Source organism: Acyrthosiphon pisum, chromosome X, assembly GCF_005508785.2.
Source record: "Acyrthosiphon pisum isolate AL4f chromosome X, pea_aphid_22Mar2018_4r6ur, whole genome shotgun sequence".
Taxonomy (NCBI): Eukaryota; Metazoa; Arthropoda; class Insecta; order Hemiptera; family Aphididae; genus Acyrthosiphon; species Acyrthosiphon pisum.
Genome location: NC_042493.1, coordinates 113,792,865 through 113,810,258, shown reverse-complemented (window position 1 = coordinate 113,810,258; position 17,394 = coordinate 113,792,865). Strand labels below are relative to the sequence as shown.

Sequence of the window (17,394 nt, the reverse complement as noted above, 5' to 3'; positions counted from 1 at the left end):
TGTGTAATATAAACTATAAAGAATCTAATCAAATTTATTTAGTTTATTATAATATAAGATAACTTTTCCGCCGATTTTATCTGGGGGTCTTTCTCCAGGACTTTTTTTCCTAATACGTAGGTATACTAATACTATTACTAATACTCAGTGGTCGGGACGCTACTGTTTTTTTGTAGCACGCTAATGCTACTGCTACTCCCCCCAAAGAGAAGCTCGCTATCGCTAAAGCTACTTTTTTTTAAATGTAGTGTGCTATTTCTAACGCTATTGTTTAAATGTAGCGCGCTACTTTTTTGCTACATTTTTTGATTTATTTAGATATTCACTTGAGTACATGGTCATTATTTATTAATGCGTACCACTTTTTCTTATTTTTTTGTAATTTCAGAAGGCAGGTTTATTCAATGTATCTCATGTATTTTTGTAACAAAACTCGAAACAGATGATCGTTTTATTGACAATTGCCAATTAGTAGTTTGTACTGATTAGATATTCGGTAACTGGGAGAAAGGATTTCATACAGCAAGGGGATTAGTGATTACAAAGAATTTTGATTTGGTAAACATTTTTAAAAAAGTTGATGGCAAGCATGGATCTAGAACATCTTACACTCCGCTATATAGTGTAAGTGTCAAGTGGACCTTGTTGTAGTGTAGGTCATTGTGATGGAAGTTTTAAATCTGAATTCAATGATACATAGAATCTAAAATACTGTTTTTTTACATATACAATTTAATACTTAAAAGAAACACTGAAAACGCTGAATGCCAAAAATAAAAATAATGATGATAAAATACTAATAATATATTAATTATTATTTATGGTTCTGTATTCAATAATATAAAATATAACATGGTAATAATGCTCTTATGATTATAGTCTTATCTATGATTACTGATTAGTGCGGAACGGATTAAACCCAAAAAATTCAAAAATACACTCATCTAGTCATCTTAATTAAATAAATAAACATAGGTACATCATAATATTTTAATTATCATGAAATAGGTTAGAAGTAGCTATAAAATAATGAAAATTTTCGCTACGCTAAACGTAAATTTCTAGCGCGCTATAGTATTTCGCTACATTGTATATTATATTATATCGACGCTGTGTTAATCGCTACATCTAAAGAAGCGCGCTACTCCCGATCACTGATAATACTCATATAATAAGTATTGCTAATACTAAAACTTTTACACTAATAGTTAAATTAAAAATTGCAAATTTTTTTTTTTAATGGTAGTTACGTTTTATAAACGGCTCGAAACGAGTCGAAAATTTTGATTTAATTTAAAAAGATAATTTAGTACCTAAATTAAGGAATATACATATTTATAAGTTTAATCATTCAATACATAACACTCATTTAGAATACAAAATATAAAACAACATTGAAAATGTACATTTTTATGAAATAATATTAGGTATAAATTTAATGTTTTAAACATTTTTTACAGACGATTTGATGTTTCAAAAGATTTGGATACAACACAGAAATTTTATATAACAATTTAATAAATCCCGATATATTGCCTGAATCGGATTGTAGGTAATTTCTATTAATTTCTATATATCATGTATTATAACACTGTTGGCTGATTTTTTTTTTTTTTGTATTTAGGTAACCTGTTCTAGTATTCAAAGCCAATCAACACTCATTAATTTCTACAGATTATCAAGACCCAAGGTATGCATTTTATTATCAGTTTTATGTTTATTTAATGATAATTTGTTTGAAGGTATAATTTATTTTATTCAATGTAAATACTCTTTATTTTATATTCATATTTTTCAATCTATAAATGTCTGCTAATAAAATCTAAAATGGACATATTATTATGAATAAGGCATATACTCAATGCCATTTCGGTACAATCTTTTAGATTTTATACAAAATTGCATTTGGCTGATAGAAGTAGTGTACCTATACATTTTTTGAAATAATATGGGCTCTTGAACAATAAATAATTTTAATTTAAGTTTATGTACATGGTAGGTACCTTATAAAATAATATAAATAATATAATAGCTAATAAAAAATTAAAATAAATATTAATAAAATAAATTACCATCAAAATGGGTAACTCAGGCTTACAGTGTAAATTCTGAAAAACAATTTAAATTTATATTTTGGATCCTTCTGAGAATTGATAAATTGAGAACATTATTACAACATATTTTTATGTAGCCATTTCAAATGAAAAATTACATTGGTTGATATTAACTACCTCCAAACCACAATAAAACTATTGAGGTAAACAATTCATATAAAAATATCCCTATATTAATTATAAAATTCAAAACCGATAATAGGTATATTGTATGTTAATTTTATTGAAATGTGGATTTGTAATTTTGTACACTATACTTGAGTATAATTACAAATTAATTTTAAAAAAAAATCTAGGAAGTAGAATTGATAAGTATAAAAAAAATCTGTTTTGTCGAAACCCATTTTTATTTAATTAGTATCATATATTAATTAGAATTTGTTCATTTCTCTTATTAAAATATATTTAACAAAGTTTAAAAAAATATTTTGAAGATGTATCAAGTAGGTATGGAAAATTGACATGTAAATATTTGTTTAAAATTTAAAGTATCTATGATTATTAGTTTTTGTGTTATACCAAAAAAACTAAATCTTTTTTTGTCAAAAACTTGTTTTGCCTAAAAATCACTGTTTTTCCTTAATAAACTTTGCCTGATTAAATATTGTTGAAGTTAATATAATTTAAATTAGCTAGAGAAATGAACATATAATATACGAACATTATGTTACATAAATCCATTATAAATAGTTACAACTCACATTGAAACTAGTTACATTTTAAAGTCACTTAAATATTATGAAATCTGGTTATAAGTAAGAAATGTAATTTGCAACAAAGTTACTTAAATTTAAAACGTGTAACTGATTACTGATTACTATGTAACTATTGCAGGGGGGTCTATTTTGTATAAACTACTTTCTTATGGGAAAAACTCAAGTTCCTGTATGGTGGAGTTTAGTCAGTTCTAAACTTCTAACGTACAGAAATAGTAATACAGTGTATAGTAGAAGAGTTATTACCTAATGCCACTAGTGTTAACAAGTATAAAACAAGTACTATTGTGGTATCTATTAATTGTTATTTATGATTTTAGTTTGTGGACAAGTATGGCTGCTGATGATCACACTCGGTGGCACTTAAATGATTACGTTATAAACGATTATATGAATTTAATTGTTGAACGTGACTCTAGTATATATGCTTACGATACATTTTTTTATACCCGGCTAATCGCTTCTGGGTACAACGGTGTGAAGAAATGGACTAAAAAATTAAATATTTTCTCAAAGTCAAAACTGCTGATTAATAAACTAGGATTTGGACACTGGGTACTTGTGTGCGTAAATGTCCCTCAAAAACAAATATATTATTATGACAGTATAAGCCATTTTGACGTATATAACTGTTTAAATCAAATATGTACATACTTAAGTAATGAGCATAGCCATAGATTAGGTAACCCTCTACCGATAGAAGAATGGGATGTTCAAGTGCCTGGAAACCCCATGCAGAATAATAATATTGACTGTGGAGTATTCATTTGTATGTTTGCAAAACATCTATCACTGGGCGCTGCATTCAATTTCACACACGCACATATGTGGTTTTTTAGAAAGTTAATGGCTTATGAGTTAGGCACCAATAGACTTATCCCAGTAGATGTGGAAACAACTACTATTAACGTAGAGATGTGGAAAACGAGATAATTTTACCTTGTACCTAAATAGTAAAATATAATATAAACTATTGAGTAATTGTATATATGTATATTTGTTAATTTATTATTCTCTTTAAATGTTATGTTAATGTTATACTTGATGATTAGTTTTAAATATATTGTTAAGTATGTTTGTGTTGTATATTGTTGAATGTATATATAAATTTATATTGTAAGTATTTTGAGAATTAAATAACATAAAAAAAATCCATTTGGGCTGTAAATAATTGTTAGGGGTCAAATCCTTGTTTGTATATTTAAAATATCATTCTTCGAAATAATTGTATTATATTTATAACTTTATAAGTTATAGATGCAAGTACAACATAGACATAATATGTAGATAGCTAAATCATACCATCTAAATAATCTGAACAAATATGTTTCATTTAGGTACTTAATGAAATTATATATATTTCAGTGGATTAGAAAAATATTTAAAGGTAAAATTATTATCTAGGCATTCATTGGCTTTTTATAATACTTTAATTTCAAAGCGAGTTATGAGTTTATATAATTGGACAGTGTTTGTGAAAAAGGGCTCAAATCCGTTTTTAAAAATTAATAAATACTTTTGTTTTGATGATAATTTTACGTAGGATTGACTGGTGGCATTGATATTTGGCTATCTTGATAGATAATATTAGAAAGAATAAAATATCGCCAAATATCAGTGCCACTAGTCATCCGGCTTAAAATTATTTTCAAAACATAAGTATGATATATAATTTTTAAAAACGACGAGCCCTTTTTCACAAACACCATCCAATTATATATAATTGTAAATTGCTTGTACATATTAAAATACTCATAACTCACTAACATTCTTTTAAATAAATATAAAGAAATTAAAGTTGTAAGAAGTCAACATTTCATAGGTTAAATTTTAAGAGTACTTAACAATTATTTGAATTATATTTCGAAAAGAATACGGCTTTATCCTACATTTGACGATCGCAAAACTAAGCATCAAAAAGTGTCAGTTTAATGGAATTATTATTTTACAGTTTATGGCACACAAATGTTAATACCTAATTCTAATGACAAAAATTAGAATAACATAATATAGTATATTAAAGCTGTAATGAACAAAACAATGCAAAATTCTTATTTTAGTACATAAAATATTATTTAATATATTAAATGTATAGTCAAACGATGCTAATATCTTAGAAAAATATCAATACATTTCATACACAAATAATTATGAAAAAAAATATTCTAGACTTCATAATATAGTTTATTTTGGAAACCTACATATTTAACATAACCATATAGATTAATTTTGTTTGTTGCATAATTTAATATGTTATTAAACACAACATTTTCTATTCAAATTTATTTTAGATTCTGAGCGGAGCGAGAAAGCTATTGTTTTTACAATGGTGTTTATTTTTTTTTTTTTCATTTTATATCCTCTATACAAAATTTCTTCCAGAAAAAGTGTTTCAATTTCAACATATAGTACCTTATCTTTTAGAAAATTGGATCAAGGTGGTACTTTGAAAAGGTCATTTTTCGATTTTCTCAATAGTTATTAAATGCCACGGGAAAAATCACCAGAAAATTACGAAAAAACTCTAAAAATGGGATTTTAATTTCTAACGATTTGTCTATCACCATAGAAACGAATAAAAAATTATAATATTTTTATATTAATTCAACTTAAATGATAAAATAAATAATAACAAAATATAAAATATCCAGACTCAGAAACGTTTTTCTTATACAATTATATTATATCATTGAATTCAAGTCTAATACAACCATTATACAATGACCCACTTGTAATCTACTATACAGGAGAGCGACATCCACTTTTTTAAAATTATTTTTGTTTTTTTAGGAATATTTCTATATTTTGGAGCTATTTTTTTCACATTTATTATTATTTAAACATTTCATGATTGTTATTAATAAAAGAATGACAAATGGTTATTTTTGAAAATATAATTAAATCCCATTTGTGGCATAAGTTTCTTTTTGTTTTCTAGTTTTTAAAATAAATCAAAAACAATTTTAAGAAGGTATCTATAGAATTTGTTGACCTATGTAAAACCTAAATACAAAAAAGGTGGGTAAGTGGATGTCGCTCTGCTGTACAGTAGGTTACAAGTGGGTCACTGTATAATGGCTAGTATTAAATTTGAATTCAATGATATAATATCACTGTATGAGAAAAACGATTCTGAGTGGAGACGGTTTGTCAGTCTAGGTATTAGACATACCTATTAAAGGTATACTTATCTATAGTATTAAAAAAAAATTGACCTATAATAGGTATTAATAATAAATTCCAAATTAATCATATCACAATATCAATCAGGTAACGCGTTATACATCAACAACAAACCGTGGTACTATCATAGATATATAATAGTATACTTTAGAAGTTTCAAGTACCCACAAGTAATATTATACAATCACAACAAAATAACTAATTATGTATGCATATGTATGTTCATATTTCATTTTTTTTTTTATATATCATAGTGTAACAAATCCAGATAATTAGTAACAAAATCACCCAAATTTTAAATTCTGAACGGAGCGAGGAAGCTAATGGTTTTACAATGGTGTTTATTTTTTTTTTTTATAACCTGTATACAAAATAAACAAATTGTTAGAAATTTAAATTTATAAAATACTCGACTTTTATTGATAAGAATTGAAAACTTAGTATAAACTATTTTTTTACATTTTTGTTTTTGTTGAAATTTCTCCAGAGAGTAGAATAATTGTTGTTAATCCTAATTACTAAAGTTAACTAACCAAGTAATTTCTAAAGTTAAGGAAATTTAACACTAAGTTCATGGTAATAAGTTACATATTTTAATAGTTTACCTTACTATAATTATTAACAGGGCTAGTGATTTCATGCTCTAAAAAATTCTTAAATAAGTATGCACTTATGCATTAAAAGCTGGAAAAATATGCATTGAAATATGCCTTCAAAAGTTCAGAAATATGCATTTATATGCACTAAAAATCTAAAAATATGTATCAAAAATAGATAGATTAAAAAATAAAAATACTATAAGTAAATTTTGGAATAACAAAAAAAGTCCATTCATATTATTAAAAAATTATTAAAAGTTATATTTTATTATAGTAATGTACCCAATTGTGTTCCTCAGTAGGTATTAATATTATGTTGCACATAACTACAGTACAACAATAAAGCGTTTTACACTCGCGACTTTTACTTCGCAAACCTTACAAAATAATATATTATTGTCGGCCGAGAATAAGTTTTCACCAAATTCATTTACTAATTGTCTTAGTTTACAGGCCGATGACGATTTTTTTTCGGCATGATCGATTATTTCAAAACAAAGTTAAAAAATACCTATATAAGATTTTCGAAATATTTTTAAACTGAACGAACGTTCGTACACATATGTCACAATAACGACTGAAATATAGTCAAGAATAAGCCACTGTAAAAGTATCAAGATTCAAGAAGATAACTGATAAGTCAGATTCTTATCTGACTATATGAAAATATAGTCTTGACTCTTGTCAAGACTATATTTTCATATAACATGTTTTCTACTAATTGCTTAATGTGGGCTACGTACCTATACGTTCATATACGTACGTTTGTACTCGCTTTATCTGGTCTGTACGTTTTATTTTTAATAATTTGATGTCGCGAAAACTCACATTTATTTTATACTGTGTAAAAATATAACTTATTGCATTTTGATCAAATTTCGGTAAAAATATGCACAATAAAATAGAAAACGCATAAATATGCCAAATAGTTTAAAAAAACCTCTAAATATGCAAAAATATGCAACATAAAATTGCACATACTAAACCACAGTACCTTGGAATGGATTTCTATGTCACTTAGCATTAAATACGACTTGCAAATGCATGAACTCACCAGCCCTGATTGTTAAGATCGTTCTCCTGAATAATTCTTAAATCGATCTCAAGACTTACATAGGTACACACAGAATTGGCTGAGGATAAGGTTCTAGGGAAAAAAGCTCCAACAGTTAAATAAGTTTTATATAGTAATATATTTTATAGGTAGGTACAACATTTGAAAATAATGAAGATATCGTTAAATGAACTGGATTATGAAATCCCACGTGAAATAATAATTCAGAACGATCAATATTATAATTTATAATCGATAAGGTCGTAAATAAACATTATGTCAATGACTTTGACAATTTCAAAGCTATACGCCTAATTTCACACGTGACGAAGCCCCCCATTGAGTCCACAATCAAAGAATGTAAATAATAAATTTCATTTTAAAAGCCAAAAATTTAAAATATATAATTTTAAAACTGTAGGTATTAGATTCTGAGCGGAGCGAGAAAGCTATTGGTTTTACAATGGTGTTTATTTTTTTTATTTTTATATCCTGTATACAAAATTTCTACCAGAAGGAGTGCTTCGATTTCAACATATAGTACCTTATCTTTTAGCAAATTGGATCAAGATGGGACTTTAGAGAGGTCATTTTCCGATTTTCTCAATATTAATTTAATGCCACGAGAAAAACCACCGACAAATTACGAAAAAACGCTAAAAATGGGATTTTAATTTCTAACGCTTTGTTTATCACCATAGAAATGAATAAAAAATTATAATATTATAATATTAATTCAACTTACATGATAAAATAAATAATAACAATATGAAATATCCAGACTGACAAACCGTCTCCGCTCAGAATCGTTTTTCTTATACAATGATATTTTATCACTGAATTCAAGTCTAATAAAATCCATTATACAATGACCCACTTGTAATCTACTGTACAGCAGAGCGACATCCACTTAACTGCTTTTTTGATACTTGATGAAACCTACCCGGAAGACTGTGTTAACACTCGGTGCAGTTTACATTCAAGTATTCAACGAAGTTTAAGACGAGGTACCTAAATCCACGGGACACAGACTGCCTAATGAGCACCTATACTCCGGCCCACGAGAGTCCATACGTAAACCGCGCATTCATATAGTAATACGTGACGTCTGTTTTCTCCCACCATGATGCCATTCCCACTATTCGGCAACGTGCCGATGCGCAGTGACGTACGCGTTCTGACATATGGACTCTCGTGGGCCGGAGTATAAGAAAATAGTATACTATTGTAAAAGAAATCGTTATCGTCCGATTGTCGTCGTCAAAAATTGTACACTTTACCAGGAACATAAATAATAATATACCTATTAAAATTAATTAAAATTAATGCTACAACATAAAAAAATTTGCCAAGTAGATGTCGCTCTGCTGTACGGTAGATCACTGTATAGTGGATGGTATTAAATTTGAATTCAATGATAAAATATCATTATATATGAAAAACGATTATGAGCGGAGACGGTCCGTCAGTGTGGACATTTTATATTATATTTATATTATTATTACTTATTATTAAGACGATAGCGGGTAAGTTGAATTAATATTATATACCTAATGACAACAAAATAACTAAAACCTTTATTCTTGGTTATTTAGTACATAAGTAATTTCGTACAAATTTGAACATAACATAACTATAATAAAAAACGATTTTTACATTTTTGAGATTTTTTTGGTAATAGAATAACCTACTTACGTGGAACCTTGTTTTAAATTTTCAATCCTTAGTTATCATAGTTATTTATAATTTTATGAATTTTTAATTACAAAATCAATATTTAATTTTAAATTTGATACATTTTATCAAAAATCAAGCTTGAAATGCTTATAAAAAATAAATTGTGCCTATAAATTTTTAATAATTTTTAACTACTATTGTCACAATAAAACAGGAGCTTTGTATTAAATGTTCATGGTTTTTGACCCAACAAATAAAATTGTATAAATATTTATAAAAAAAAAAAAAACTAAAAAAAATGAAAAATGAAAAATGTCCGTAATCAGCTCGAAACAAGTCAACTACATGGGGGAGAGTGTGGTAAGTTGACGAACTTAAGGATTGATTAATATTTACATTGTTAAATAATATTCGGAAAATCTTGAAACTTTGTATAAACATTGTCTTAAATATGAAGAATAACCTGTAATAATTTCAAGCTTTAATATTGAAGGGTTTATCACTTATAAATTTTACAAAAAAAAAATTCCAAATTCGTCATCTTACCCCGTATTTGGGGTAAGTTGACTGGTGTATATTATTACATAGATAAATCAATGAAATATAGAATAAATATTTTGTATATTTAATGAATGATAATATTGAACATTTTATAATAAATTACTCAAGGTAAATTATTGAATATTATTTTTAATTAAATTATATTTAAGGAATTTATTTATTTAATTTTATTGAAATGTTGCATACAAATTGTACCCATACACAATGAAATTTCAATTTCACAAAATAATACAATTTATTTTTCTTTTGTAGTTTCTCACAATTGTAATCCCAATAAATTAGTTGTTCTAAAAATGTTATACTTTTATTTAATGTACAAATGTAAGTTGACGATACCCATGTCATCTTGCCCCACAATTTTTTTTTAAACGTTTTAATTATTCATCATAACATGCAGTTTATCATAGTTATCATAAATATATTCAAAATATAGGTATTAAAATGCAGTTTCTAAAGTGTAAAATCAATTTAGTAATTATGCTTACGGTATTCGGGAAATCGTTAGGTACTTCAAATGAACCAAAAATGTTATCAAAACGAGGTCTGGGGAAGAAACATTGATGAAATATTTAATTCTCATCAGAATAACGTCGGTATCGAGAAATAAGTTGCTCGTAACCATTGAACTATATCATGATAATATATCATATAGTTATCATATAGTTCAATGTTCGTAACATATAATGCATATAATCGGTTACTAATATCTTCGGCCATATAAACTAAGTTATATGGTCTAGTTTATATTGTCGAAGAATAATATCGATTGATATCATAATTTGTTAAGAATTATAATCAATTCGTCAACTTACCACACTATCCCCTATTTGAAAATTTTTTGTTGTAAAGAAAATAATAATATGAACAACCAGTGCAAATATCATTTATCTACGGTCATTTATTTTAGAGTTACACCAAAAGCCAAATTTGTGAGAAACCGATTTTTGTAAAAATGTCTGTTTTTACTTGGGACGTCACACCCGCATTTGTTGTCTCTGTCATACAAATGTACAACATGGTAACAACTGTTTTTCGCAGGTCAACTTTTCTCGCACCATATTTGTTGTAGAACTACCAAATTTTCACAACGTAAAGAAAAACTTTATCTGTGCGGCAGCGTGCTTTTTTTTCTATCTAATCAGCTTTTTACAGTGGTTGATTTGGAAATAGAAAAGAAGGGGGACTCGGCGTCTCTGCCGATGTTGGATAAACGAGCGTTCCACACAAAATTAATCGTCACATTTCCGTGGGGGCCAAAGCCCTCCACGCCTCCCTCACCACCCATCAACCTATCACACCAAAACAATATCAAATTTATTCGAAAAATACATATAGAAAGAAAAAAAGACTTATTACTGTGAAACTTTAAGAGAACACTACCCATACATTGGTTGTCTCCGTCTTACACGCGTACAACATGCTAAATTTTTGATAAGGAGGTTCAAAAAAGTACTTGGTAGATTGTGAAATATTTTATAAAAACATTTATTGTTATTAGTTTTATATCTGAGATAAATTACAGTAGATGACTGAAGTTTTCATCTAAGATAGAATAGATAACATTTAGGTAGATTTATATCTAGATAAAATAATAGATTATTAATATATTTATCTCAATAATTATCTAGATAAGTTTCAACACTGCCTATAGGGGTAGGAAGAATACGCTATAAACACACTCCGAGACTCAATGAATCTATTGGTTTAATTTTACCACAATCCGGCAAGTCGTTCAAAAGTTATACGACTAATAACTGAGCACCTTCAAGAATTATATACACAAAGATAAAGCCTAGCTTTGCTTATGACGATCTATTTTCTGTAATTTATATAGCAACTTAAGTGTAATTGTCAAAGGTATTAAATAATTTGTATCAACAATTTAGTTCCAAAAATGTTGGTTAATTATATTATTTTTATATAATGTATCATTTATTAACTTACCTTTTATAAGAAACTGTATTACAGCAGACACAAATCAGAAAAATTGAATGTGAACTACCGCATTTAAATACATAATTTTCAATATTTTTTTAATTCAAGTTTAAGAACTTATTGAGGACTTTGTATTAAATTGTCTAGCTATTTTAAGGACATATTAACATTATACAATCATACATAAATCTAAAGAAAGTAGTACATTTCAAAGGACTTTAAATAGTAAAAATAAATGAATACATATTTTTGTCATTATAATTTTGATAAAAATTATAACTAAGCAATATTTTAGGCATGAAAGCGATGTGTTAACATTAATTATCAGGTTTAAAATAAAATCAACACATATGTATTAATGGTATTTTGTACTCTTACTTTATTTACAATCAACTTTTATAAACAACTGTTTAATAACAATAACACTTAAATAATTAAATAATATTATAATCTGTTTACATAATATTTAACAAGAGTATATTAATGTTAACAATATTTTATTAGTATATAAAGTGCACATGTTTACAATGTATCTGGACAACTGGTACACAATGTTAAATTTAGATAATTTTATACTTCCACAGTCATATTATTATAAACATGGCTGAGAATGAAATTAAAAATTTAAAAATGCGTGTTCAAATAGAAATAAAATATATCAAAATTATTTCAACAGTCTTAAAAGTAAAAAATATTTTTAATAGTGTTTATAAGTAATACTATATCAATCTCTTTATTCAAGATGAATATTTGCAGTCTTTGTTTAATATATTAATAAGGTTTTTAGTTTAAGTCAAAATACACTGAAAAAATAACTACTCTTTAAAATATAAGCATTGTATAATTAAAATAAATCTGATTTTAAATATATACGAATTTCACAATAAAAAAAATCTGTACTTTAAACGTTATTTATAAATGATAGGTATTAAATTACTTTTTAATTTTTTCACACGATAAAAAATTCAGTAAAATATCCATGTATATAATAATAAAACACAAATCAGCGTTTTGTTAATAGTTAGTAGGTACATCTTTTGCTTATATTATATTCATTATTAATTTGAATAAGAACAGTTTAAAATCATAGTTATAAAATTATTTAAGCCATACATATATGTCATGAATATAAACACACTGATTTGTTAATCACTTATGATTAAGTGTAAGTGTTTAATGTAAATTTTTTGTAAAATACAAAATCGAAATAAAAATAGAGTACAGAAACAAAACAGTTATAGAATATTATAATATGTATTGCAGTTTAAAATTGGAAACTTATTTCTAAGGTTCATATATTTTTAATCTAAAATAACTTCAACTATAGACTTTAATAGAGCACTTTGTTCAATATATCACACTGTATATCAATTAAAACGCTAAAAACATAAGTCTCGGTATACAAATAATATAAAAAGAAATGTAAAAAGTTTGAGTTAAAATTGTACGCTTAAATTATAGTAATTTTTAACCACCAGTTTGTTGTTTTAATCATCATCTTCATTACCAAAGCCGAAACAATTTTCAACGCTATCATCACATTCTTCTTTCACATCTAATAAAGACAGTGGATGTAAAACTGACAGGTCTTTTTGACTTGGTGCTATTTAATAAATAGTTTTATTTAAAAATTAAATTCAAATTTAAATTAAATTCAAATATGTACTTACAAGAAGATTTTTCAACTTGTTTTATTGATACATTTGTAGATGCGTTATCTATCTGATCTTCACCACCAAGTTGAATCACTTCAAGTAGAACATATTGCTGTCCATCTTCACCTTGTACTGTTATAGCTCCAGTTCCACTTGATGGAATTAATGTGTTGTCCTCAGATTCATCCTCATCAGCCAAATCCATATACTGCAATAATTTATTATCAAGAATTATTTTTTAATTTTATCCACATTGAACCACCTAACCTAATTACTTAAATATGTTGAGCTTTAAGCTACAATATTCAATCCCGTTCCCGTCTGTTTTACAATGTTTACCCATTATACACACATGTACATAAATCGTATGTATCTCACATAATAATATTATATGTGATGTATTTCTAACTACTAATTTTGTTATAGTCATTATGAATTTATTTTTGTGTTTATTGTTACTGAAGTCCTGGTAATCCAATTACGTGATAATACCGCATTTCATCCAGTAATTATTTGACCACCTTTTATTTTTGATAATAATAATGACCAAAAATTTAATAAAATTGATAATTTCAACTGACAAACTTAATAAACCAATTAAATAAAAAAATTACAAGATAAAGTTAATTCATGCCACGTAAAAACCAAAAAAAATTGATTACAGTAACAATATATTTAGTATGTATTTCTCTAGTAAGTTATAATATATTAATTTAACCCCACACAATATATGAGTATCAACCTTGTTGCTATTTTTTCTCTGTTGGCAAGTGATACAGGTCTACCTATGTAAAACAAATAGATATAGCACTGAACAAGTCATGTTGACTGATAACAGGCTGCTTTAAGAACACTTCACTAGCTAAATAGGTCCAAAGTTGAAACTGATATATTTTAGCACAACAGGACAACAGGACACAATTTTGATCGACCGACTTGCATCTTGAAGTGGGAGTATCCTAAACTAAATACAGCCTAAAGAGATAGGAAGTTTTGATACGAGGACTCCACAAGTGGCAAATACAGTAGTAAGAGATGAACTGATGAACAAAACATGAAAATTATAATAATGAACTGTCCAAGTAGTCCAGCGACACCAAGCACTAACAACTAGGTATACTCCACTCAAAATTGTGGTAGACAACGAATACTTTAATAAATTAATGAATATTATAAGTTCCCTTATTTAATTATCACTCAATCACTTACATAGAACATATTTTGTAACTCGTAAACAAGAAACCGCTGTCATTGTTTCATGTAGACCTAAGGTATAGAGTAAATAATGTTGATATATAAAATTTAAAATTTTTAAAGCAATATTCAAGTTAAAACTCCTTTGTGTAATGACTTGATACACTGGTGTCATAAAGTCAAGCTCATGAAAACAAAACATTACAGTGGTAATCTGACATTGTCCATATAATAATTATGACAACCAATATGTCTTAATGGTGTACACAAATTTCAATAAACTTAAGTACTACATAGGAATATTAATTAATGACCTGAAGATCAATCAGCACCTCCCACAATCATTCGAAAATCAAGAAACAATTGACAAAAAATATTAATTTAATGGGTAAAAAGAATATTATTTTAAAATCATCAAAACCAACATAAATTAATTCCAGACACCAATTATATTCTATTGAAAATAATATCGACCAATTTTTATTAGAATTCTACAACAAAATGAACATGATATATCATTCATACCTACAATAATATTAATTGATAAAGCATCCATTATTTTTAAATAAATAATTGTATAAATTACCCTTATTAATTATCCTTATTTTTATCAAATGGTATTTTTAAGAGCTTTAAAGTAGAAAATTATATAATAAATTTAAAAAATAATAATACTTCTAGTTTTTTTTTTAATGCAGTCTTTCGATTCTTTCTAGTTGATTCTTGCAAATGAACTTTCATATGTTTTAGTAAATTTCCTTTATGTCTAAATGATTGTTTGCATGTATTACAGTGATAAGGTTTCTCTTGTGGAGGAGGTCGTATATATGCTGGATTATGACGCAAATTGTGATGGCGGCGTAGTAATTGTTGTTGTCTGAATGACTAGAAAAAACAAATTAATAAGGATAATTGATATTGTATAGCATACATTAATTATTTATGTAATTTAAAATAATTTACCCGATCACATTGATCACATTGGAATGGTTTTTCATCTGTATGTGTTAACATATGAGTTTCAAGATGACGCTGAAATGTGGAAGCATAAGAACACAATTCACATTTAAAACATTTTTCCCCTTTGTGTGAAAGACAGTGAACCTATAGAATATATTCATTAGATAATATATTAATGGAAAATGTGTACTTCAATACTTTATACTGATAACGATCAGGGAATGCTTCACCACATCGCTTGCACTTAATAGGTTTGTTGGAAGTATGAAGATTTTGTACATGAATACGTAAATCGGTTTTTCGACCACAAGTGGCAGGACAAATGTCACATTTAAATACAGGCTTTTCACCTAAAAATTAGAAATGTAATCATTTTTGTATTTAAAAACGTTAATAATTTTAAAAGTGAAATTTACCAGTATGTATTTGCTTATGTGTTTTTAAACTGTTGGATTGGGTAAACTTAGAAAAGCAAATATCACACTCATATGGTTTCTCACCAGTGTGTATACGCAAATGACGCTTCAATTTAAATGTATCTGGACTTGCATAAGTACATTGTGGACACTAAAAAAAGTATAAATAAATTATTTTGTTATAAAGGAATATGTTTGATAGTAAATACTTGGTATGGTCTTTCACCAGTATGACATCTCATGTGATTTCTCATTTTGCTCAATTCTACACTAGCATAATTACATACTGTACATTTATGTGGTTTTTCATGAGTATGCTTATAACGAACATGTCTAACAAGTTCTCCTGTAATATGGATAAATATAAATATTTTATAAGAAAAAAATTGTTTTAAACACAACTAATAATTAATACTTAGGACTAAGAACTAATACATTTGCATACCTGATGTAGTAAAATTACTTGGACAACTTCGACAATTATATGGTTTTGTTCCAGTATGAGTATTAACATGATTTTGCAAAGAAGTTAAAGTTTTGAATCCACGATCACAAATAGTACATATATATGGACGTTCTTTAGAATGAGATTTCATATGACGAGCCAATAAATACCTAAAAAAAAATTTTATCCATAAAAAAATTTAAATATAATAGAAATATTAGGTGCTAAGTTACAATATTTGCAAATTTAATGAATGCATTAAACAAAAAATTAATGAACTGAAAGACATTTGAAACTTGTTAAGAACCAATAAAAGGAAATACAAATTACCTTTTCCCAGTAGAGTAAGAACAATAATCACATTCATGTATTTGAGTAGTTTTTGACTTTTTAGGAACTAACTTAAATATTTTACTTTTGTTATCTTCTTCCTAAATATATATTATATTAGTAATATTAATAATAATAATAAATATAAATATATATATTTAATTGTTTTTTTTTCTATAAGCTTACTTTTATTTCTTGTTTTTTTGGTAGATCAGGATCTTCCCCATCAATGAAATTATATGCATTTATATCATCATAGTCTACTTTAGTAATCTCCTTAATATTGCTGGATGTTTCATAATTGTTATTATTTTGATTGATTACATAGACAACATAATTGTGGGGGTCAGTGTCAGCATGAACGAGACTGACCGTTTGATATCCACCATCTTCTAAAGCAGCAATCTAAAATTTCAAACATTTTATTACCTCCATTATTCATTATTTAAAATTTTAATTTACTTGAGGAACATCTTTTTTAATTTTATCTTGTGCATTAGGCAGAGGAATTTCAGTTAAGTTGCTTAAATTGTTTTGATTTGTGCAAGCCATAAT

The 17,394-nt window shown here is 26.6% G+C and overlaps 2 protein-coding genes across 2 annotated transcripts; one reads left to right on the top strand and one right to left on the bottom strand.

Moving 5' to 3' along the window:
- The first annotated feature begins 3,163 nt into the window (after positions 1-3,163).
- Positions 3,164-3,812, top strand: LOC115033223 (sentrin-specific protease 1-like). The gene has a single exon (XM_029485422.1). It carries the CDS (start codon positions 3,164-3,166, stop codon positions 3,761-3,763), a length of 600 nt encoding a protein of 199 aa, XP_029341282.1. The 3' UTR covers positions 3,764-3,812.
- A 9,457-nt stretch (positions 3,813-13,269) lies between these two features.
- On the bottom strand, positions 13,270-17,388 carry LOC100169355 (transcriptional repressor CTCFL-like). The gene is made up of 11 exons (XM_008184545.2): positions 17,302-17,388; positions 17,026-17,244; positions 16,840-16,940; positions 16,510-16,679; positions 16,274-16,410; positions 16,065-16,215; positions 15,847-15,998; positions 15,652-15,792; positions 15,364-15,573; positions 13,510-13,702; positions 13,270-13,442 (listed from the first exon to the last, which is right to left on the bottom strand). Exons 4-11 carry the CDS (start codon positions 16,658-16,660, stop codon positions 13,327-13,329), a joined length of 1,251 nt encoding a protein of 416 aa, XP_008182767.2. The 5' UTR covers positions 16,661-16,679; positions 16,840-16,940; positions 17,026-17,244; positions 17,302-17,388; the 3' UTR covers positions 13,270-13,326.
- Positions 17,389-17,394: the final 6 nt, after the last annotated feature.